This window comes from Wyeomyia smithii, chromosome 2 (genome assembly GCF_029784165.1).
Source record: "Wyeomyia smithii strain HCP4-BCI-WySm-NY-G18 chromosome 2, ASM2978416v1, whole genome shotgun sequence".
Classification (NCBI taxonomy): domain Eukaryota; kingdom Metazoa; phylum Arthropoda; class Insecta; order Diptera; family Culicidae; genus Wyeomyia; species Wyeomyia smithii.
In genome coordinates, this window is record NC_073695.1 from 231,727,506 (window position 1) to 231,751,271 (window position 23,766).

The 23,766-nt window shown below is 40.1% G+C and overlaps 1 protein-coding gene across 1 annotated transcript in view; it reads left to right on the top strand.

The window, feature by feature from the left end:
• LOC129724489 (potassium voltage-gated channel subfamily KQT member 1-like) overlaps positions 1-20,100 on the top strand; it is a 140,086-nt gene extending 119,986 nt beyond the window's left edge. Inside the window, exon 8 of the mRNA XM_055679436.1 lies at positions 9,026-20,100. Within this exon, the coding sequence (XP_055535411.1) occupies positions 9,026-9,548 (523 nt within the window). The 3' untranslated portion in view covers positions 9,549-20,100. The remainder of the gene's footprint in view (positions 1-9,025) is intronic.
• The last annotated feature ends 3,666 nt before the right edge of the window (positions 20,101-23,766 follow it).

The window sequence follows — 23,766 nt, forward strand, 5'->3', positions numbered from 1 at the left end:
TTTTTTCTTTTCGTTGTTATTATTGTTTTTCAAAATCATCATTTTCTTTATTGAGTTTTAAAATGACCGTTTAAACTTAAACTTTTCAGTACACATGTTGATGCTATTCATTAAAATTTGAAACAATATTTCGCTCTTCGTAGAATGGAATTTGATATTGAATATTTCTCGTAAAGTTCGGATGGAGGTATATTCTTGTCATTGATAGGTATAAATTGTTTATTTTTAACTAGTTTTGTATAGATTATTTACGAATTTATCAAAAAAAAAAAACAATATTCTGTACAGAAACAAGACCATTTTCACAAGGTTCAACCGCAGACAGATGTCCAAACTGAGTTCCAAACTTGTGTAATGTTTTTTGTAGTAGCAATTCGTAACCAGATAGCGCTACCAGTGATGCCAGCCTCGTACACCAGCGCAAAAAATGTATTGTAGCGATAAGGTTACCAGGCGGCACTGGTGTACAAGTGATTTATAACGCAATTCTCTTTGAAAATTTACACAGAATTTTCGATCAATGTTGTTCTTGCTTGGACGTCTGTCTGTGGTTCAACTAATACCGTGGCTACAAATCTTGAAACCTGTTACAAAGTTTCTATAGGTAACTCATAACTTTGTTCCGCAGAAAAGATCATTTTCTTCAGCTTCATTTTCTCTCGCTCCCATCCCACTACACTGGGGTCTTTTTTTACGCGGTTGGTTGTCCGCGTTGAAAAAATCCGCGTATAAAAAAACCGCGTAATTTAAAAAAATCGCGTGAAAAAAACTCCATTCAATAGCAAGATCCGATTAAAAATAATGGCACGTAAGTAAATATAAACTTGAAAAATGATATAAAAATGGTAATGAAACACACAAAATGAGTTTATAGTGCTTCTAAAATGAAAATTCATTGAAGAACATGACAATAACTTTTTTATAATAATTTTGCCACATGTTTAAGCTTTCGTTCCTTAAACGGAAGTAAATCGCAACGACCCTGACTCGTATCGTTGCACAATTATTGATGTATTTTTGTTCCTTCTTCCCGAATCAACGGAAATTGCCTATTTTTTTATAATAACAGCAAATATATTAAAAATATGCAGTATTTGGTATAATAAAACAGAATATCTTATTGTCGTGAACCATACGATTGATTTTTACTTTATTGGATTTACTTATTCTAAACTTATTTAATACCGCGTAAAAATAATCTTAGAAATCGCGTAAAAATAATCCGCGTTATTTAAAAAAACCGCATAAAAATAATCCGCGTTATTGTAAAAAATCGCGTAAAAAAAGACGCGTATAAAAAAACCGCAAAAAAAAACCCGCGTAAAATAAGACCTCAGTGTATAGGATTTCAGGCGGACAAAAATCGGAAAAGTGACTGTCGCCGATCTATTTTTCTTTATTTTTTATAGAATTAAGACACTTCAACTAAGAAAAGTTCCAAATTTCAGCACTGTAGCAGGTACTGTAGCTGAGATATCGAGATATGAAAATGAAAAATGGTAAAAAATGCATTTTTTGGAAAAAAATAAAACCATTAAAAAGTTTTTTTTTGACCATGATAACAGAATAACTATTGAGTGTATTATATTGATGGTTATTGATTGGAATTACAAAAAAATGTGTGGTTATGTTGTTTTATGGGTGAAAGAAAGAAGATAAAGCATAACAAAAAGAAGACAATGAGAAAAAAATTTTTTTTTTCAAATTTGTTAGTCAGCATCTTTTTTCTCCCAGGAGCTCCCGGGTTGGGTCCTTGTTTTTTCACAAGTTCCAGGTGTCTACAAACAAATTCAAAAGGTCCTTGTTTATTTTTAAGGTTTGAGAATCTACTAACAAGTTCTGAAGAGTTTTCCTGGATTTTTGGTCTCTCTAGGAAATACAAAAAATCAAAAATATTGTCACCTTATTTTAAGACATATGAACCAGACATATGAAAAAAGTGATGAGTCATTTTTTTTTTGCTGGTGACCAATCTCTTCAATTTTAAGCAAAATTGGAACACTTTAAATTTTTTTGTCTTCGAATCGCTGTGTATACATCTTCTACCATATCTCCGGAACGCTTGACCGATGTTCACCAAACTTGGCATACATGTTCCTTACATATAAGAGATACTCACATGCATAGGGGGGAAGGGGACATAAAAAGGGGGGGAAGGGGATGAATTCCGAATAAGTCAGTTTCAGATTTTTGTACAAAAAATACACACCTCTATCAAAATTTGACCGTGATACAGTCACAAATGATCTTAAGCAACTTGTTTTGATCATAATAAGAAGAAAAACCTCCTAAACCACGTTGTGTCATATTTTTTTACACGAATCCGCTAAGCGTAGCGTAATTTATTGGCGCCCCCAGAACTAATGTACTATCGTGAGAGGTAGACAAGGTAATCAGTATACTGTTTCAAAGCACCATTTTAATAAAACAAATTGTTTTCCTTATATAGAATATTATTTTCATTAAACACATTTTTGGGATAGGCCCCACTTGAAACAACAGTCCTGAGTCAACATGAAGAATTGATAACACAAAAAGACCTCATTATAGAAAAGAAACAAACAGTAAAACTGGAAATGATCATTCAGAATCGTTTTGCGGAGTAGCGTGGGCTGCCTCATTTGGCTTCGAAAACAATTTCTGATCGACAATTTCATGTTTACTGTACATTTTTTATCGATCAAAAAAATTAAAACTCGACCGTTCTGAGTCTCCACTTTCCGAAGCTCGATTAAGATTAAATTCTTAAGGTATTGAGTAGGTGTGGTCCCCGTGGCTCTGTGGTTACCCTTACTAACACGCAGAGAATCCTGAGTAAGAATCCCCAAGATACCGATTCACACAGTGACGGAATCGTGAAGGAATCGCAAACACGATCCGGATGATTCCCACTCACGATTCTTATTCAAGAATCCTAGAGCCATATACAGGGCATTCCTGAGGATTTTTTTTTTTCAGGAATCCTTTTCAAGGACGCTTACGAATCCAATGTAAGGAATCCTAGAGAATCTATGCGAATCGTATGTGTTCGTCCGGGTAGCGATGTCGATCGGCTAGTTGTTTTTTTGTTTATTGGGTTGACATCAGTGATAGAAATGAGACGAATATGATCAAATTGTCATTTTATACTTGAAAACTTGAACCCTTACTTACTTACTTACTTACTTACTTACTTACTTACTTACTTACTTACTTACTTACTTACTTACTTACTTACTTACTTACTTACTTAGATGGCCGTACGTCCTAAGACATGGCCTGCATAACGTGGTTCCGGCAATTTACTCGGTCCATGGCTGCCTCCTCCAGTTCCGTGGGCACCCGGTACTCTGCAGATCGTGCTCCATCTGATCCACCCATCTCGCTCGTTGCGCCCCTCGCCTTCTCGTTCCCGCCGGATTTGAAGCGAACACCAATTTTGCAGGGTAGCAATCCGGCATTCTAGCTACATTCCCTGCCCAGCGTATCCCTCCAGTTTTAGCCACTTTCTGAATACTGGGTTCACCGTAGAGGCGCGCAAGCTCGTGGTTCATCCTACGCCTCCACACTCCGTTCTCCTGCACACCGCCAAAGATGGTTCTTAGCACCCGACGTTCAAAAACTCCGAGTGCTCGCAAGTCCTCCTCGAGCATTGTCCACGTCTCATGCCCGTAGAGAACGGCCGGTCTTATTAGCGTTTTGTACAGGATACACTTGGTGCGAAGACTCAGATTTTGCGACCGTAGTTTTTTATGGAGCCCATAGTAGGCACTACTTCCACTGATATCGGCTGGTATCGTTGTTCTCAGTTACCAGAGAGCCGAGGTACACAAACTCGTCGACTACCTCGAACTCATCCCCGTCGATTGTTACCGTATTGCCTAGGCGTGCCCTGTCGTGCTCGGACCCACCTGCAAGCATAAACTTATTTTTTGACGTATTAATCTTCAGTCCGATGCTATCTGCTTCACGTTTCAGTCGGGTATACTGGTCTGCCACCGTCTCAAATTTTCTGCCGACAATATCCACGTCATCCACAAAGCAAATAAATTGATCTGATCTGTTGAAAATCGTACCCCGCATGTCAACCTTAAACAATAAGCAGGAGAGACCATCACCTTGTCGGAGCCCCCTGTGAGACTCGAATGGGTCCGACGTTCCACCCGAAATTCTCACACAACACTTCATATCCTCCATCGTAGCCTTAATCAGTCTTGTCAGTTTCCCCGGGAAGCCGTTTTCGTCGAGAATTTTCCATAGCTCTTGTCGGTTTATTGTATCGTACGCGGCTTTAAAATCGACGAAAAGATGGTGTGTAGGGACTCTAAACTCACGGCGCTTTTGGAGGATCTGCCGCAGTGTAAAGATTTGGTCAGTTGTAGACCGTCCTTCCATGAAGCCGGCCTGGTAGCTTCCTACAAACCTGCTGGCTAATGGTGACAGACTTTGGAAGATGTCCTGGGAAAACACTTTGTAGGCGGCATTCAGGACTGTGATCGCTCGATAGTTCTCACAGTCTAGTTTGTCGCCTTTCTTGTATATGGGGCAGATAACCCCTTCTTTACACTCCTCCGGTAGCTGTTCTGTTTCCCAGATCTCGGCGATCAGCCGATGCAGCGAGCTAGCCAGTTTTTCGGGGCCCATCTTAATAAGCTCAGCTCCGATGCCGTCTTTTTCGGCCGCTTTGTTGTTCTTGAGCTGCCGGATCGCATCCTTAACTTCGCTTATTGTTGGGGGTGGCACATCTTCGTCGTTCGTTGCACCGACCACGTCTTCTCCGTTCCTGTTGTGGTTTCCTGCTTGCACGCCATTCAGGTGTTCATCGTAGTGCTGCTTCACCTTTCGATCACCTCACGATCATCCGTCAAAATGCCTCCATTCTTATTCCTACACATTTCGGCTCGTGGGAAAAAGCCCCTGCGGGATGCGTTGAGTTTTTGGTAGAACTTTCGTGTTTCGTGTGTGCGGTGCAGCTGCTCGAGTTCTTCACATTCCTCCTCTTCCTGGCGGCGCTTTATTTTCCTTGAAGAGTTGGACTCGCTGCCTCCGTTTCAGTCTATATCGCTCCACATTCTGACGGGTGGCTCTACGCAACATTGTTGCCCGCGCTGCGTTCTTCTCGTCCAAAATCTGCCGACCATCGTTTACTCGATCTGCCGAAAACTTGAACCCTGTTGATCTATATTCAAATGCTGGTTTGGTGTATTGGTCAATCGGGGAAAACAGATGCATGATCGGACTACAAACAGCTCTAAGAAGCGAGCAACTCGCGTCGCTCGTTGTGTTTTCTCTCCATACGTGGTGCGTTGCAAAGGTAAAAACGATAGCAACAGGAGAATAATGCACCTAATATTGATCAAATATGATGCGGTATGGTGAAGGGAAGTACAGCTAAAGGAACACTTGATGCGATTTTTTCATCGCTGGTAGATATATGACTACATCATTGAGTAATACCGAAATTAAATTGTCGGCAGGCCACCTGTGGTTTTCCAGCGCAAAACAATCGAGAAAAGAAGTTAATATTCAAAAGTGGTTGCAGTACTTTCCGTTTTTTCGAAACTAGTCGTGGGTGCTCAACTAGAGGAGGAGAGGGGAATCTGATTTAAGGTGATCACTGATCTGAATATGAGGATAATTTTCGAAGCCACTTCTGTGACGCAATACTGTTATATTACACGGGAAGCTCTAGGACCACTTTTGAATATGGACAACTTTCACATCAGGTCACGATGATTGACGCCCCTCATTAGAATGTGTACAGTCATTCCCGATCAGAAAGAAAAAAAAACAAAAAATGTGACTGAAGCTATTAGTTTGTTATGAGAAAATACTTCCAGTTTTTGTTTTCAATATGATCCCGTTAGATGTTAAAAAAAATTATAACAAAAATGATTCTACTGGTATCAAACCCATATCAAACTTTGTTACTAACGTATCAGCTTTCTACCAATATAAGTTAGCATATAGAACAGTATAATAATAACCATTGCATTGTTCGAAACAACAGCTTACGATAGGAACGAAATATTTGTGAGACATGTTTTATAACAACTTCATTCAATTCAACTTTGTGATCAAAAGCATATGAAAAAAACAAAATTGTATCAAAATATGTTATTTGTAATTTTACAGTTATGCTTTTCTTATCGGGTTTCCGGTAGATTCTTTTAGGTTTTTTTCTGTTTCTCGTCAATTCCCTTATCCTTGGTATTTTCTTCGGTCATTCAAAGTTTGCGATTCAGCACAGCCCAATAGGTTTCGATCGGACCGAGTTCAGGACAATGACACAAAAACCGTGTAATTCATGTAAATTTGGCGGGCACTCATTTTAACAATTTTCCTCTAACGTTTGCAATACTAATCGTTTCATGGCCCTCTGGAAGAAACTTTACACAACATCAGATTTTTTTACCAAGTCCCACAAGCTGCGTAGCCGCAAGGTTACAGAGTCCGCTTTGTCAAGCGGATGGTCACGGGTTCGAATCTTAGTAGAATCAGGCCATCCGATGTCAAAAAGGACTTAAGCATGCGTTTATTCTCAGGCTCCTCACCAGTTACCCTTTCTTTACGCCGAAATCTACAAATACCTTTGCGTGACTTCCTCTTAACAAAAAATAAATCCCTCTTATCAATAAAACTGGCCAGAAGGACGCACGACGAAACTTCTCCAGGGAATTATAATTGGTGATATTTGGCAAGTGGAACGAGTATCGGTATAGTAGAACAGTAAGCGTGTAAGGAGAGTAGCACATTACACACAAGCACTGATGGACAATAATAATAAGCATGCCACTTCTCAATAGAGGTATTGCTATTAACAAAAGTGCGGGATACAGCAGACACCCGGGCATATCTCACAATAGATCTACGATTCTGGTCGCAGTGAGGAAGCCCATACAGGAAAAAAAGTCTTACCTAAAAATGTTCGAATTTCGTTCGAAATGAACGCCGGCTCTTAGTTTTCTGTGTGTTTTTACCGGTTTTTTGTTCAGCTTTTGGCTTGAGGTCCACTGTCAATCGTTCCTGGGGTCTTAAGAAGAGATGGTTGAATAATGTATACATATTTTTGTTTTCTCATGTCACGCTGCGACAACACAAAAGTTTTAATGAGAGAAAAAAAATTCTTTTGCGACCGGTCGAGCTTAAGCTTGACGACCATACATTTCGTAGTTGCTTCTCCGTGACCGATCTGAGCTAGTGAAGTTGCACAGAGAACCATGTGCATGGCAACTTGGGATTAGTTTACCATCTTCAATGTACAACAATTCAGTTGCTTCCGCTTTGTATAGATCGATAACGACGCCGGCGACGTCCTTACGATCGTTAGGGTGTGGAAGGACATTTTAAGGGAGGAGTTGTAGCAGTCGTAGTTGTCGGAAACCGAGTTTACCTCTACATCTCCACGACTGCGACAAAAAGGAGGGGTTACGTCGCCGTGGTTAGTGACGGTATCGAATGATATTGCGCGCGAAGCTAATTCATTACGGAGGCGAACGATGAGTGTCTTTTTGTCAAACCCCGCGAATCTACGCAAGCGGCGAGCGCGAAAAGCGTTCACTGCTTGTAGCTTACAAGTGTTTGAGTATTTGTTTATTATCATTCCCGAGTACCATAGAAATAAAACAAACGCATTAAGGTAGACGCTCTCGGCAAAAGTTATACATTGGGTAGTCTTTAGATTATTCTCGGTATTTATCGAAGGAACGACACCTACTCCGATTTAAACAGACAAATCGAGAACATCGAGATTTACAAAATCCTTTTGCGACCGGTTCGCTTATTTTATCTCGACAGAAATCTCACTAGAAACTGCAAAACTTAGCGGATGCATGAAAGACACTCTGGAGAGCAACTGGCCAAAGTTTGGTAGTTTCGGTCAAGTATTATAAAAGTTACGCAAGTTTGAAAGTGTATCGGTTCACCCTTTATTAGACTTTGCACGGTACCACCGTCTCAGTAGATTAATTGGATGAAACACCATGCTGGAGATTAGCAGATTGTGGTTGTCCCGTCTGAATGTGATATATTTGTTCAAATCTAAGTCACATCTTCCAGTTCGCTTTTTTGGCACAAGCCAGTCAACGTAGATTCAAGACTCGGCTCGGGAGAGACTGTTAGTGTCAGTAGGATTGTAGCGCTAGCCCCGCAATTGGCTGCGAAGTCTGTGTATATTAAACAGAAGGTCGCATTCCGAATCGGAATGTAGCACCAAGGCTTTGCTTTTGCTTTGAAGGACTTGAATGTTGACGGGTAAAAAGTCGTTGTATAGAAATTTGTTCGAAAAACAAAATCACATAAATTACACCCATAGTAAAGTTGAATGGTATAGGAGCCAGAAACGGCCGACTTTGTGTTTTCAAAGGTGGCCATTTTAAGTATCTGCACCGTTTTACCTTTAAATACGGGTTATAGTTCGTGACGGGCTCCACTGACTTAATTGAATGCAATTATTCATCAGTATTTTCATGAATTCTGGAATTTGTTTCACCATTCCGATTTTATGCTGTAATGCGAAACAAACCAACAGTTTTGTTCCGTTTGTTTTTAAAAAGTGTCTCAAATACCTACCAATAAAACACAAAATATACATTTTCAACATACATTACCGAGAAAATCGAGAAGCTGTTTGAATCTAAATTTTGTTTTCGGATATTCTCCACATATTACCAACATGCATCTGTGAAACCAACGATTTATTGTACAATCTAGTCCTAGCAAGAAGTGTACACATGCTCCTGACCCGCAACGGTTTTCAACTTTTTTTGTCTCTATCTTTTAATTTTTTTATTTCTTTCACTACTTCTAACTATTTCTTCTTCTCAAAACATGATTATTCTTAGATAAATTTTCTCGTTCTCACAATTTTCCTTTACTCACTAATACGTTTAAAATTCCGTCTTATGCCTACGGCTTATAGTGAAGTGATTGTCCAGCAACGCAGTTCCCGATCGCCGATGGGGATGGAACCCCAGAGCCGGCGTTCGAAGAAAATTTTTTTTTTCTAAAACAAACACTAAACATTCCTTCCTTTTCCCGCACACAGGTTAACGGAGGCACATCGGAACGCCATCCGGGCAATCCGGAAGATCAAATACTTCGTCGCGCGGCGAAAGTTCCAGCAGGCCCGCAAACCGTACGACGTCCGGGACGTGATCGAGCAGTACTCGCAGGGCCACCTGAACATGATGGTTCGCATCAAGGAGCTCCAGCGCCGGCTGGATCAGACCCTGGGCAAACCGGGCAGCTATCTGGCCGGGATAGACCGGGTCGGTAACATCAAACCGATGACCGTCGGAGCGCGGCTGTACCGCGTCGAACAGCAACTATCTGTGATGGATAAGAAATTAGATCAATTAACCCACGCCATTAACTCAATGACCATGCAGCAGAAGATGATATTACCCCCAATGCAACCGTCTATGTTCCACGCTCCGCCGCAGACCCAGCAGCAGCAGCACCTGCAGCAGATGGCGGTCCTCGGTTGTCTGCCCCCGCTGCAGTTACCCCCGGCACCCTCGCAAGCGAACTCACCAACGCCGACCAAGTGCATCGAAGACGATGTGTAATATTGGATTTAAGCTTTCATCCATAGTTTAGTGCTAGAGCAAAAAAACCTTAGAAGTCTTTTTACCTTCAAATACTAACTTTAAGCATCGTTAAGCAGTTACCCTTAGAACAATGACGGCTAGTCGAGAGAATAATAAGTGAGGGGAGAAAAAGTAGTAGTCTTTAATACAACAGCCAGATAACTTGGAAGTGATTTTTATAAACAAATTCAACTCTAAACTGAGAAGCAAATAAGTAAGAATCTGTAGTGAAAGCGAAGACAAAAAAATGCATTTAATAACAAAGCTACATAAGTATATGAACAATACAAAACCAGAGGAAAAACAAACAAAAACTTTTAGATAAGCGAACTGAAACTAAAGATTGAATAGCACAAGATCGAACCAAAACCACACTAGTTTACTGAAGCTTGACTTGCGAAACTCTTCACTTGAAAAAAAGGAATGAGAGGATGACACACAGAGAAAACGCGCGAGAAAGAGAGGATAAGAGAGTAAAAAAACTGGCAAATCTCATTCATCAATCAGCCTACCATGCCACCATACATAATTATATTGTACATTGTCGATCATACGAACAAGAGAAATTTCAAAATGGCCTACCGAAAGCGCAGCGAATTCAGAAACCCATTTGCTGGGAATACGATGTTCGGTTAGGTTTTTGTTTGCAGCGGCTCTCGTTTTAGTTGTTCGGTTTGTTTTTTGTACTAGGCAAGTTATTTAGTGAAAATCTCTATGCAGTAGGTGATGCATTCGCAATTGTGACTGATGGATCGTATGTATGTGTTGGATTTGCTGGTTGAGATGTTTTGGGGGTTTTCGAAGAGAACTTGCAAGGTTTGGTAATCGTTCGAAGAATTCCTGAAGGACCATCGAAATGACGTTGTTTCTTTCAAAGTGTTAGGCATTTCGCAGTCAACATTGTTTGAAAAATAGTTAATAAACAATGTTATCCTTCAGAGTATTTCTTCCTGGAAATTTTAGACACAAATCTTTATTTTTCGGATAAGTAGCTTTCAAGCTAATTTTTTATTTAATAAATCATAATCTCAACTCTAAAAACAGCTTTTTAAAAAGCGGCTTGTGATGAAAATATCTATGATAAATGTTTATTGCTTTTTTTAACTGGCAATTAAGCTGCTCTAAACACCCCCAAAACCTCTGGCATGACCCGACCGATCCTAAGTTGACAACCGTCGAAAGAAAATAACACCTTCAAAACTCATTAGGATTAAATTTGGTAATTCAAATTGTACTTAAACCAACAACCAGTTAATCCAGTCGATCCTTTAAAATTTTCTAAAAGCAATAAAAATCTGAAAGTGAACTGTATGTGTGTGTGCTAATGTGCTGTACGCAAATTTAGTGAGTGTAGTGATTGTTATCTTCGGAATGTTTTATCCGTTTCGCCGCCGAAGCAAAATTCCTGCCTCCCATAGAAAGCGTCCGGATGGCCATTAGAATGTGGAATCTGTTTTTGTACTATATGATACAAGAAAAAAGCAAAAAAGTTTTCATATTCTTGCGGTCATCCGATGGGGCGCCCTGCAACGAAGGGAAGGTGGCTCTTCGAACTCTCATTTCATTTTTATTCCTTCGTTATTTAAGTATACTAAACGGAGAAAAAAAGGAAAAACGCGGTACGCACAATGAGTTTTTTTCTTTTTCGATCTGTAACTTTTTATTTTTCGCTTGTTAGTAAATGACGAAATGCAGAAACTATTTTAACGTTATTTGTTAAACAAAAAACCGTTAGTTAACGAAAGCTATTCAAGTTTCGTAGATTTACACCAAAAACCTATATTTCACTTAAGTGTTAACTACTCGAACGTTGCCGAATCGTTTTAAGGTAATAATGAAAAGTACTTACTGTGATCACTCAAAACCGTGTAGAAACTCCATCTCTAGTGGATGTTGCGTGCAGTTTCTATTCACCGATCGAATGCAACGCAGAAAGTGGGATCGAAATGCTGATGTAAATATTGACCCAACTCAACCACTTTATTCGATTCCATATTCGATAATATTGTTTGTAGAGAGAAGTTGTACATTTTCTTAACTGACTTAGACAGGTTATAATTCGAGCCTCCATATCGATTTTTGCGAGTATAAATAGCATGTAAGGACTATTTTCGTAAAAGAGAACTTGAAACAAAAACTGTCGCTGAAGCTGGAAACAAAGAATAAAAAAACAGAACGTTAGTATTACTGCGTAGAGTAAGTTGGTCATAAACATACTTACAATAACAAAAAACATAGTAAATGAAGATATAAAAGCTTAAGGGTCCAATCCTGTTTGCCTCTACCGTTCGAAGAATGATCTGATGAAATATAAAAAATAATTTTTAAAACAGTTACTCCATCTTTCCGAGCACGATAATGTTTATGATCAGAGTTTTTCGCTTATACCTACCTTGTAAATAGCCTTTTTCCAAACGTACCCTGTCGGCAGTAGATTCAAACTTTGACCAAAGTAGGTTCATATTTAACTAAATTTGCACCCAGAAAGATTAAACTAGTTCCTTCAATCTCTACAAATAAATATGTACAACCAACAAACAAAACAAGAAATAGACCAACAAAACCAGTTCAGAATTCACATATCCTTCCCCTATACAGTCTCATGCAACAGTTGGGAGCCAATGAAACTACAAGTAATACAATAGCATCTTTGAATCTATCTTCTTCGTCTTTTTCTTCCCTCTTCTGCCCTTAAACAAAACAAAACAAAAACAACTTTTACAACACACAAATCCAAAGGTTTCCGACCGGACCACATATAGCCCCTCATCTCCCGTCATCGCTGAAAACCGGACCGTAAAGGCTCCATGATACAGAACAGAACAGAAACCGTAGACCGTATTGTAGAAGCAACAAATAAGCAAGTTAGCAGATAGAAACTCACTATTTTCGAAACAACGTCTAGGTACTGTACTTCAATACTATACCGTAGGGGCCTCTACTTTTAACAAAACAAAATAAACTATCGAACGAAAGATAATGGTTCAAGAAAAAAAAAACATAATTGAACTAAAAAAAAACCCGTAACCGATCTTCATGCTTGCTGGAAATCATTATCTCAAGGATGATTCCGTTGGATACCGAATTGGTCACACGACGAATTTCAAGTACCTAGTTTTTCATTATTGTTGCCGAACTAGTAAAACTATCTCGAAAAAAGATCTGATGAATCTATACGCTTTAAGACGCTATCATTTACAAATGAAATCCTCATTAATCAGAATAAAAAGAAGCAATCCCAAATGAGATCTTTGAGTGACATGAATTAAATGAGACTCTATGTTGGTTATTTTCGACGAGATTCAGAAAATGAAACGAACAGAGCAAACAGACTTTTTTAGCAGCTCTTCTTTATACATAAACTTTCAACTGAACTAATCCAAAAGATTGTAAAATGCCATGCACATAAAATTGGTTTACCAGATACTCGACGCAAATTGCGCCTTCTGTAAGGCAAGTAATCGCCTTATCGGAAGAAAATAAAGCATGAAAAGAATAGAACAGACTATTTTCCGTTATATTCTCTTGATACTTGAAATCGTTCAACAACAAACGAATCAAAAGATTCGCTGGCGATGTCGATGTCGCGAATCAATGTGATGCATACGATAGCTGGGAGTATCAAAAGCAAGATAAGAGATGCTAGATCTGCAGAAATAGTAGGGGTCTTCACATCGAGCTCGTATACGAATACCCAGCCGTAAACTGTGTATCTTCCATTACTCGTCAATGGAGGTGAGTATTTTTACGGCTGGGTATTTGTATACGAGCTCGACATGAATTCCCATAGTGTATTTCAATGAAAATACGGATCTGTAGACAAAATATTTCTGCAGCATTCAACACAATTTCTGTAGAGTTACACGTTTTTTTTTAAATGAAACCCAACTTTAAAAAAAAAATTCATCGATTTTGGAGAGTGGCATAATGCAGCTTGGCAGTCTGAGAAGATACCGATTTTTGCATGCCTATAGTAATGTTTAAGACATATCTTGGCACAGAAGGGTATATTCCCTATTACCAGGCTTGTTAACTCCGGAACCAATATTGTTTTACACCATAAACAAAGCTCAGCTTCTTTCGTTACACGAAGATCTAGAGACGGCAGGCAAAGCATGGCTTTCAAAGCTGCCACTGGTGTAGTGCGAATGGGGCTGGTAAAGGAGAGACAGGCCAGTCTTAATTCAAAAATTCATGTTTTTTTGATGTTCATACATTACATGTATGAAAGAATTGGTTAGTCCTTTTGCGGCTTCCTTATCACATACTGCATCAGATTTTGACAGTCGATTTATCGACCTTCTTAGCTGCTACATGCCAGTTCACCTTGAATTGCTGCTCGCTCCCGAAGACTTTTTTTTGTCTTCCGTAAGTTTCGCTTTACGATGGCCCAATACTGTTCGATCGGGCGAAACCATGGACTGATGGGAGAGTTCTTATCCTCAGCCACGCATTTGACGTTGTTGGTCGCATACAACTGCAGAGCCTCTTTGCCGTAGTGACATGAGGCCAAAACAGCACGGAACTCGTGTGAAAGAATCATCATTGGAGGCTCTCGGTGACGTAAACTTGCTGGTTGTTCTCTTTACACAGCATATCGCCTGCCAATCCAGACATTCCTTTGCGAATTTCAACAATTTATTGTTTTTAAATATTCCTGCTACCCTGCCTCTTCCCGTCGCCGTGTAGAATTGTTGTCCCGGAAGCTGGTTAAAGTTGGTCTTGACGTATGTCTCGTCATCCATAACGATACAGTCGAATTTGGTCAACATCGTCGTGTACAACTTCCGTGTCCACGTTTTAGCCGATTTGTTTTGCTTTTCTTCGCGGTTTGATGTGGTGTGGGACACTCCGACTTTATCAGCCACATCCCGGATCGATGAGTTTGGATTTCTTGTGTATGTTCTCTTCACCGCTTTGGTTGTCTGTTCGACCGTCGGAATGCGGTTTCCTTTACTTCCAGGCTTCCGAGTAGTGGTTTACCTTTCCCCAAACACTCTAATCACTTAAGACACCGTCGATTGAGCTAAATCGAGCTTTTTCGCTAAAAGATATGCGACAAAAGCGGAAATTCTTGGTGCGCGTGCAAACTTTTTAAACGCCTTTCTCTTGCGTGGAGGCCATTTCGAACACTCAAGAGCGTACGCCGAAAGCAAAGTAGGCACTTTCTACGCAAATAGGGGTTTAAATTTTTTTTTAATTATCGATTATGGGAATAATGCTGAAGTTAAGCACTTATTGGTCGTTCCACCCTTTATCCAGTGCGTATATTCCTAATACTTCAGCGACTTTTCACCAGACTTCTTCCGTTCTCTTGATTTTTGCCCAAATTTCCTTTTCTACCTGCCAAACCTCTTGAAGAACTAGACTTTCTCTCACACAGAGTGAGTAATTATCCACATTTAGGCGAAAAGTATTTCAGTCGCAGAGTTCCTTTTCACTCTTCATCATCACGTGTTAGGGATAAACAATTATTTGCTCTCTCAGTTTAAGAGGGAGTAGTTTTCGCTAGCTTCTCCTTTACTAGAAGAAAAGTTGGCCAAATATCAAAACAAATAGGTTCACATTGAAGCCACATCCTAACCGTTTTCGAATTTAATATTATAGAAAGATTCGCAACTCACTATGGGTGCGTATTCTGCAGAAAGTTCGGTTTTATACTGTTTTTGTCGCACCCCAGAGCGATGAGAACGGTAACGCAATGCTCAGTTGGTCGCCTAGCAATTTATTTCATTTTTCTTGCGTGCGCGGATGAGCAATTTACAAGAGTTTCACTGGATTTCTGCTCTGTCAAATTAGGAGCGTTTTTTCGTCAGAGAAACTATTACTCTGCGCTCTCACTACAGCAGATGGTGTGCGCGTTCCAATGCCATGAAGAGCAATTTCCGTCGATTTACCAAGTTGGTAACCGTACTTACTTACTTCAGCAACTCGTCGTAAATCTAGACGTCTCGACACCCACAGATCCGCTTCAACTTGGTCAAGCCATCGAGCCATATTCCAGGTGCCGGTGGGGTCCTTGTAGAGAACCGATTTTACCGCACGGTCGTCCGGCATCCTCGCGACATACCCGGTCCACCGTAGCCTCCCGACCTTCGTCAGGTTTACAATAGGAATCTCTCCAAATACGAATACACCACTCTCCGCTTTAGGTTTGTACACCTCCAAATATTGTCCGCAACACATTCCGTTTAAATACGGCCAGTGTGCGTATGTCCTTTGTGAGCAGTGTCACGGTTTCGAGTCCATAGAGAACCACGGGTCTAATTAGGGTTTTGTACATCGCACAATGGTCGGAAAATTAAGATTTACGGCCAAAATTATTTTCTCGTTGTCAGATTGTTTGTTTTCTAATGTAGATAATTTTGTCATATGAGAAAGTATTGTAATGACAAGGGGCTGTCCATAAACCACGTGAATTTAAGCATATCTAATTTTTTTTTTCAAAACCAATGAAAAAACTCGTCACTGTATACAAACGAATGATTATACTAATTTTACGAATTCTCAATGTGTTCTGGACCAAATTGGTGTGATATACGAAAAATTTCATTAATAAATCACCCAAAAATTCAAGATATATAGGAAAAATGAATAACTTTTAATCGCCTTTTTTCTACAAAAACGCAAATTTTCCGCAAACTTTTAACCTTGGTTCTTAAAGGGCACAAACAGGGCTCTCAGGCACACTATCAGGAGCTGTGCTTACACGTGCTTACATTTGATGTTTTTGGAGGTCATAATTAAGAAAATTCCGAATATTTTCTACGTGGCCTGCGGCAGACTCTGCAAGGTTAAAATCAAATTCTCTTTCGGTTTTAGGAAGCTAATGTAATAAGCTCTTAAGGTGAAACCTCATTGAATCCAAAAATGGCCGACTTCGAGTCACCACTTCGAATTTTCGAAAGCACAAGACTCGGAAATAGTTAATGCGTTCCCTGTGAAAATGCTATTTTATGTTTGCTGTGGTGAAGCAAACATAAAATAGAATTTTCAAATGGAACGCATTGAGTATTCTCGTATGAGTATTCTGCTGAAAATTCGAAGTGGTGACTCAAAGTCGGCCATTTTTGGATTCAATGAGGTTTCACCTTGTGTGCAAACATACCATAACAGGTTATGTTGGATTTTATATATTCCAAAATATTCTGAAGAATTGTCTTCCCTCATTTTTGAAAGAGGTAACTTTGGTGGCGTTTTTCGACATTAACCGATTTATTTATCAAGATTTCATTGATAAATTATGAAAACATAGATCAAAAACTACAAAATCATGTGCCCCAAACTTCCCAATTATGAAATTCGCATTTTGGTATTTTGGCCACTCCTCTATATGGAGACGGTCTTATGTGCATCGTCAGTTTCGTGCGGCGGCGTATGCTCCTGGCGCGTCCTGTGAAGGGCAAAGTAGGCTCGATTTTCCAGCTTGAATATGGCGTTAGACCTCCTTACTTGTGTTATTGTCAGCGCTTACCAGTGATCTCAAGTATACGAACTCCTCTACCACTTCGAGTTCGTCGCCGTCCATGATCTCCGTCCGTGGGAGGCGAATGTTGGTTTCATCCAGGTCGTCTGTGAAGCCTATGAGTTGACTACCTTTGACTACTCTTTCTCCCAAATCCTAGAGATTACCCAGTGGAGTGCCGTTGCAAGTGCCTCTTTTACATGTTTAAAGAGTTCTTCCGGCAGCCTGTCCTTGCCGGCGGCTCTGTTGTTCTTGAGTGACCCAATTTCCCCTTTGATCTTCAGGATATCGGGAAGTGCGACACTACTGTCGTTTGTAGGCACTCCAAGGATAACTTCCCTTCCGCCTCCTTCCGTTGCTCCGCTGTTGAGATGCTCATCGAAGAACTGCTGCCACCTGTCAAACACCCCGCGATTGTGATCAGGTTTTTCTCCACGTCTCTACACATATCTGGACTCGGTGTCTAGCCTTTACGGGATTGGTCCACCTTCTCAAAAAACTTGCGCGTATCGTTAGCCCGAAACAATTGCTCCAGCTCTTCACGATCTATATCGATCTCTGTCCTCGCGCATAGTTCTAGGCAGCTTGAGGGCTGGTTAACTTCCGGATGTTTGGCCGGAGGGGGCGGTTCTGATGTGTTTGAAATACCGTGGAAAGTTTTGAACGCACATGTACTGCTACTAGGTGGTGACCTGAGTCGATATTCGCACCCCGGAGGAAGCGTATGTTTGTAAAGGGTGAGAAAAATCGGCCATCAATGAGAACGTGATCAATTTGATTTGTTGTTCGGTAGGCAGGTGATCTCCAGGTGGCTTTGTGGATATCTTTGCGTGGAAAGAAAGTGCTTCTAATCACTAGGCCTCGGGAAGCTGCGAAGCCTTTGTCGTTCAGGTCAGCGTGTAGGCTGTGAGGCCCTAGCATCGGTCTATACATCGCTTCCCTACCAATCTGTGCGTTCATATCACCGATGACGACCTTGATGTCCCGTAATGAGCAGCCGTCGTATGTTGCCTCCAACTGCGCGTAGAACGATTCCTTCTCGTTGTCAGGGAGGTAGTGCGGGCAGTGGACGTTGATAATGCTGTAGTTGAAGAAACGACCTTTAGTCATCAACAGACACATCCTCTCGTTGATCGCCTTGCAATTGATCACGTAATCCTGCTTTATGCCCATAACACAAAACCCCGTTGGTTGCTTCACCGATCTGGGAGAACTGGGCCTTGCCTCCACGGACTTTCCACACTTTCCCACCTTTGCAACAGATCTCCTACAGAGTCACGATGCCGAACTTGCGAGATTATAGCTGCTCAAGCAGCACCCTGTGCCCACAAAATATGCAGTTCCAGGTACCGAGTTTTCACTCGTGGTCCGTGTTTTGTTGTTTTGTTGTGTTTTTTGTCCATGCTGAATGTTCCGAGTCATATTTTCTTGATTGTTCATAGTGTAATTGTTTAGGTTGGTTGCCTTACTTGGGCCACGCTACCGAGTCTCGTAATAGGGCTGCCATCTTGGGTATAGCGTTTGAGACAACACGCTCCTTGATGCAGCCGCCCGCTCCAGGTCAGACGCTGTTATGAGCTGCCACTAGCCTGGGAAACAGACGCTCAAAAAGGCTGGGTTTTCCTCCTAGGAGGTCAACCCACATCCCCCTTTTCTGTCAGTATACGGGTTGGTTACCATGAAGACTATTCCATAACAACCAAATTTATATTCTTAATGAAAATAATGTTCTGGCATTAAACTCGCAATGATGGAGGATAAAACTGGAAACAAAACGTTAATTTAATGGCTTGAGTTGCTTTAGATATTCAAATTAAGCCAAAATTGCATCCTCATGAAGATAAGAGAATATGAAGAGAAGAGAGTAGCACAACTTTCCACTGTTGTGTGGATATTCGTCTCGAATGAAGTGGAACAGCACGATGTCAAAAATAGAAAAAAACAGAAACTTTTTTTCCTGAAGAAAAGTATATTTTAGGACGTCAAAGCTCCCGTAAGATCTGATTCCGGTATTCAACCATCACCTTTCCATGTAAATATCACCTCTTTCTTCGTACTAAGTTAGAATCAAACCTTGTCCTGTCAGATTATAATTTAATTTCACGACAGCAAACAATCGGTTTGCGTCAAAAGTACGTTCCTACTATTTTAAGTAGCAAAGAAACAAATCATCATTAATGGCTAGCATAATTGCAACAGCACCGAAACACAAATTTAATTCGAAACTTTCTGTTACTCCATGTCTTGAAGACATAGTTTTTTTGGTGTTCGACAGCTTCTAGAATAATACCAGCCATTTAATTATCGGTTTAATCTATTTGCAATAAGCGACATTGTAAATATACGTACGAAGAATAAACAAAAAACACACACACAGCAAATAAACTGGTATAAAAAAACACACTTACACGGGTTTCTATACTATATATACTATATATAGCGGAAAGCGTTCGAAGCAGAGGGGGAACAGTTCTTGAAAACTGCTTAACAATGTAAATTTGCAAATGAAAAGAAAGGAAATCAATATCAATCAATAGAGAAGAAGGCAAGTGAGTGCACTAAACCGAACTACTACATACACAGAAAAACCGAATGAAATAAGCTTTATCGAGCAAATAGTGAGTAAACCGAACCGAATCAGCAACTAAGTATTTGGCGTTACGTTTGACTATTTTATCGAATCGGACAGTAACGATGCGGAGAATCAAATTACAGTTGGAATTTATACAAAATCTCGTTAAAAAATAAGAGATAATTATAATCCAATCCACACAGAGACATTTTACGACCTTGGTGACAGTTAGAGAAAGCAGAACGAACATAGAGCAAATACCGATGGAAGACAAAGCGCATATTATTACAATTAACGTTAATTAATTAATACCCAATCACAGGAGGATGAATTATCAGTAATTATCGTAAGTCTAATCGTACATTTATATTCAATCTAATTTCACTTTTCAATTTTAAACGATCCAAAGATGAGAATACCAAAACAAGCTAAGCAAAACAAAACAGCAAAGAAAAAAAATTAAAACAAAGAGAAATAAACTAATTCTTTTCTGAGCTGCTGTAGAGTTTTATTTGATAGAGTACTGATGACACTTCTCTCATTGCACAAATAAGGTTTCCTTCACGTTCAATTCAGAATTTCTTTTACCCAAACGGTTTGTTTCTATTTCGCAGAATACTCGTTGTTGACAGATTTTATTTTTGAATATAATTGATGGAAATTATCCCACGCACATCCCTGAAAACCGATGGCATGTCCTTGCCAGCCTAGCAAACTGTTCTCGCCGTCTTCGAGGCAGTTGTCCCCGTGCAGTTCATGGTTTAGTGTGTTTTTTTGTTTCTAGTATTAAATTGTGAGCTCTAGTTTCATTTACAGCTGCAGTGTGCAGCCAAACCGAAATGATTTCGTTTTTTCATGAAAGGTAGGTTATCCATTTTCTCACCCACTGATGTTATTAACTCAATTTTTTTTTTAAATGGTGCATGATTCGGTCTTGTAGCACGCCGACCAATTGACGCAAAAATTAGGCTCTGTTGCTGCGAAATGACACCAAACACTCGCCCACTTGCATCATACAGCTTTTGTTTGTACTGGAGAGAGTACGCCAAAGTCCAGATACTTTTTGCGTGACTTATTTTACTTTTATGCCGATAGATCATAGAGGTCCTAAGACTAATTAAGAATATACCCCCATAAAACTTGGTTGGGCTGCTCCTCTCCAGTTGACCCGTACACCCGCTGTTCAGATATCCTCGTCGACAGCACACGCGTGCGAAGTCTGTCTCGAGGCCGTCGCTTTTATCCGGGTCTCTGCTGAATATCATTATTGCCGGCTTAGCAATATCAGCGTGTTTGTAAACTTCGCACAGCTCGTGATTCATGCGTCTGCGTGAGGCCCTTCATTTTCTTGTTTGCGACCGAATATTGATCGCAGGATTCTACGCTCAAAGACCCCAAACGCTCGGCAATCGACCTCCTTCCACGTTTACAATTCATGTTCGTAGTTCGCCACTTGAAGGATCAGTGTAATGTAGAGCGCACATTTCCTACGGATCTATAAGTTGCGGGACCTAAACTAGCTACGTAATCCATAAAAAACCCGCTCTCTACCAGCCACTAGAAGTATTCTTGGTGAGTCGCAGCTTCTCTTCTAAAAGCTGTAAAGACCTCCTTCGAAGCTCTACGATGAACACCGATGTCGATGTCGCTCGCAAAGCTTTGAAGCATGTGAGACTTTCTTGATGATAAAGCCGTTCATCTGGACACCAGCCCTTTGTTTTTATACCGATTTTTCCGATTTGCATTATTTTCTGGATTGTTCGTAGTAGATTTGTTCTAGCATTTCGCCGTACTACGGCTGCGATGTCTAGTCTCGCGACAGAGCCGCCTCCTCCCAATACCGCGTCACAATCACAATTCTTTGGAGAGATGCTGGGTTCTTTCAACAATCGCAGAATATCTCCTGTAAACGCTACGCGTTTCGTTCTTCGTATTTTGCGTACTGACGATACAATTGGATCTGAGTGGATTGGATGTGAGTTAATTGCCCAAATACGTTATAAAATCGCAATTGTTTACCGAGAACACTTCCTTGCACGATGCTCTCGAAAATTGTTAATATCTTTATTACGGCACTCTTGAGCTTCTTCAGATAGTGCTCCAATTGGCACAATCGAGTCCTTAATTATATCGGGCCCGTGAATAAGTAAACGATAAGGCATCTTATACCACCAGTATACTTCTACATAAAGTGTTGCAGTTTCAATACAGTATTGTTGAAACTTTTTTGCATCTTTCCTAAAACCTGATGAAATGACTGATATGATGTTTGAAAATTTCTCAACTACTTTTCGTCTCAATCCCGTAATAGCTGCTGTCAAGGATGGCTTCTGAAAAAAACCTTCTCTCCGTGTTTCCATAGAAGAACCAGAGCCACGCTTAGGAACATCTATTATCAATCCCAACTGATTCTTTTGCGACGCTTTCATTTCCGTGGGGTTGCCTTGCATTCAATACACCTAACAGATAATAATGTTTAAACAAATAAGTAAAGACATGTAAATAAACATCACACTACCGAAAACAGCAATGCAGAGGGATAGTCCAAACTAAAACATTTCCTTGTTAGGGATTTTCTTAAGTGTATTTTTTAAATCGTTGAGTTCCTTGAGAAATGCACCACATACAAAGCATGATAACTCACATGATAACTCAGACAAAGTACTACACACTTTGCCATCCACCATGCTGCATATCAAGGTGTGTGTGATGTTAATTTCCATTGAAGCGGAATTCTGCAAATGTATCTTACACAAATGAGCGGTTTGGGTGTGAGGGTGTGCTTCTGTCTCATTTTTATCCATAAAGACTTGGAAAAATTTCCTCCAACGTAAAAGCATAATGCTTCCTCTTCCGGTTAGCTTTCGATCCCGTTTGGTAAGTGACAAATTCTGTGCATTCCATGCTGATCTAATGCGTTTTGATCGTGTTGCAGAGGATTGCATGGCTTCCGCAAGAAGCTTGGTAGAATTTTCCTTGTGCTCACTACAAGCATTCATTTGAGCAGCGAATGACGGTTCAGCAGCAGTCTTTCCCTGTCTGAGATCAGCAACCCGCCTTCTCTTGCTCCGATCAGTCAGTCTATCAGAACCTTTTTTTTCTGAGGATAACGTGGTTCATATAATACATTTTTCGCAAGCCAAGCTTCATTGCGATCTACGAACACAGCAAAAGTCCGCTTGGAAAACAGCCATTTTTGTTGCAGATTGTAACATAACCTTACGATAACCTGCTTTGGCTTTGAATCTAATATATCGTAACATTTCCACTTCGCACTCGCGAATCTGACTTGAACCAGACGTCAAACAACTTGGATTTCCTAAAGTTACACATTTCAACATTTCGCTTAAATTTCCAAGCACTTGTCAAATCAACAAACGTCCATGGCTTACTTATTTACGGGCACCGATTGTCCGATTTAAAAAAAAAGCTAATTAAAAAATAATCACATTCCAAAAAAGTTGCAACTTAATTTCCGAAAAATTACTATTAATCCCCTTTGATTCCAGTACGATATATATACACAATTGGAGGGGATAAAATAAAATTAAACTGGAAGTATCTGCTAATAGCTGCCTTTCCGCAAGATATGTTCTCTTGAAAATTGTGTCAAAAAATTGCAAAAACAGACAAAACTCCTCAACATTAAGAGATAGCGATACACTTTCTTCTAACAAAAATGTGACAACTAATCTTAGTTCGAAGTTTGTAAATTGAACCCTTGAACAACGGCAAAATTAAGATAAGAGCGTTATCACGCAAAAACACATTTTAAGGGGGTGCTTTACTTTTATACCTTATAAATTTATTAGGTTAAGAGATAGAATTTTCCAATGCTCTACAAACTTGCTCGAAATAGCTAGTTCTACAATGTGTAGGAAGAAAGTTACCTAGTTTATCAAGAAATTGAAAAGTTAATTATTTCATTTTGGCGTACACCCCCCTTAAACAAAAAATTTTACCATCCCAATAAAGTACTCATAAAACTGAGAAACTTTCGCTAAAACCATGTGTTTCGTCACAAACACCAATGTCCTACTATTTTTGATTTCGTCCCACTGTGCGCTGGTGACAGAGGGACAGGCCCATCGCTGAGCTTTGTTAAGTTTGCATGGGCTGTCCCTTCATTCACCACCACACGACAGCAGCGCAAGTAATTC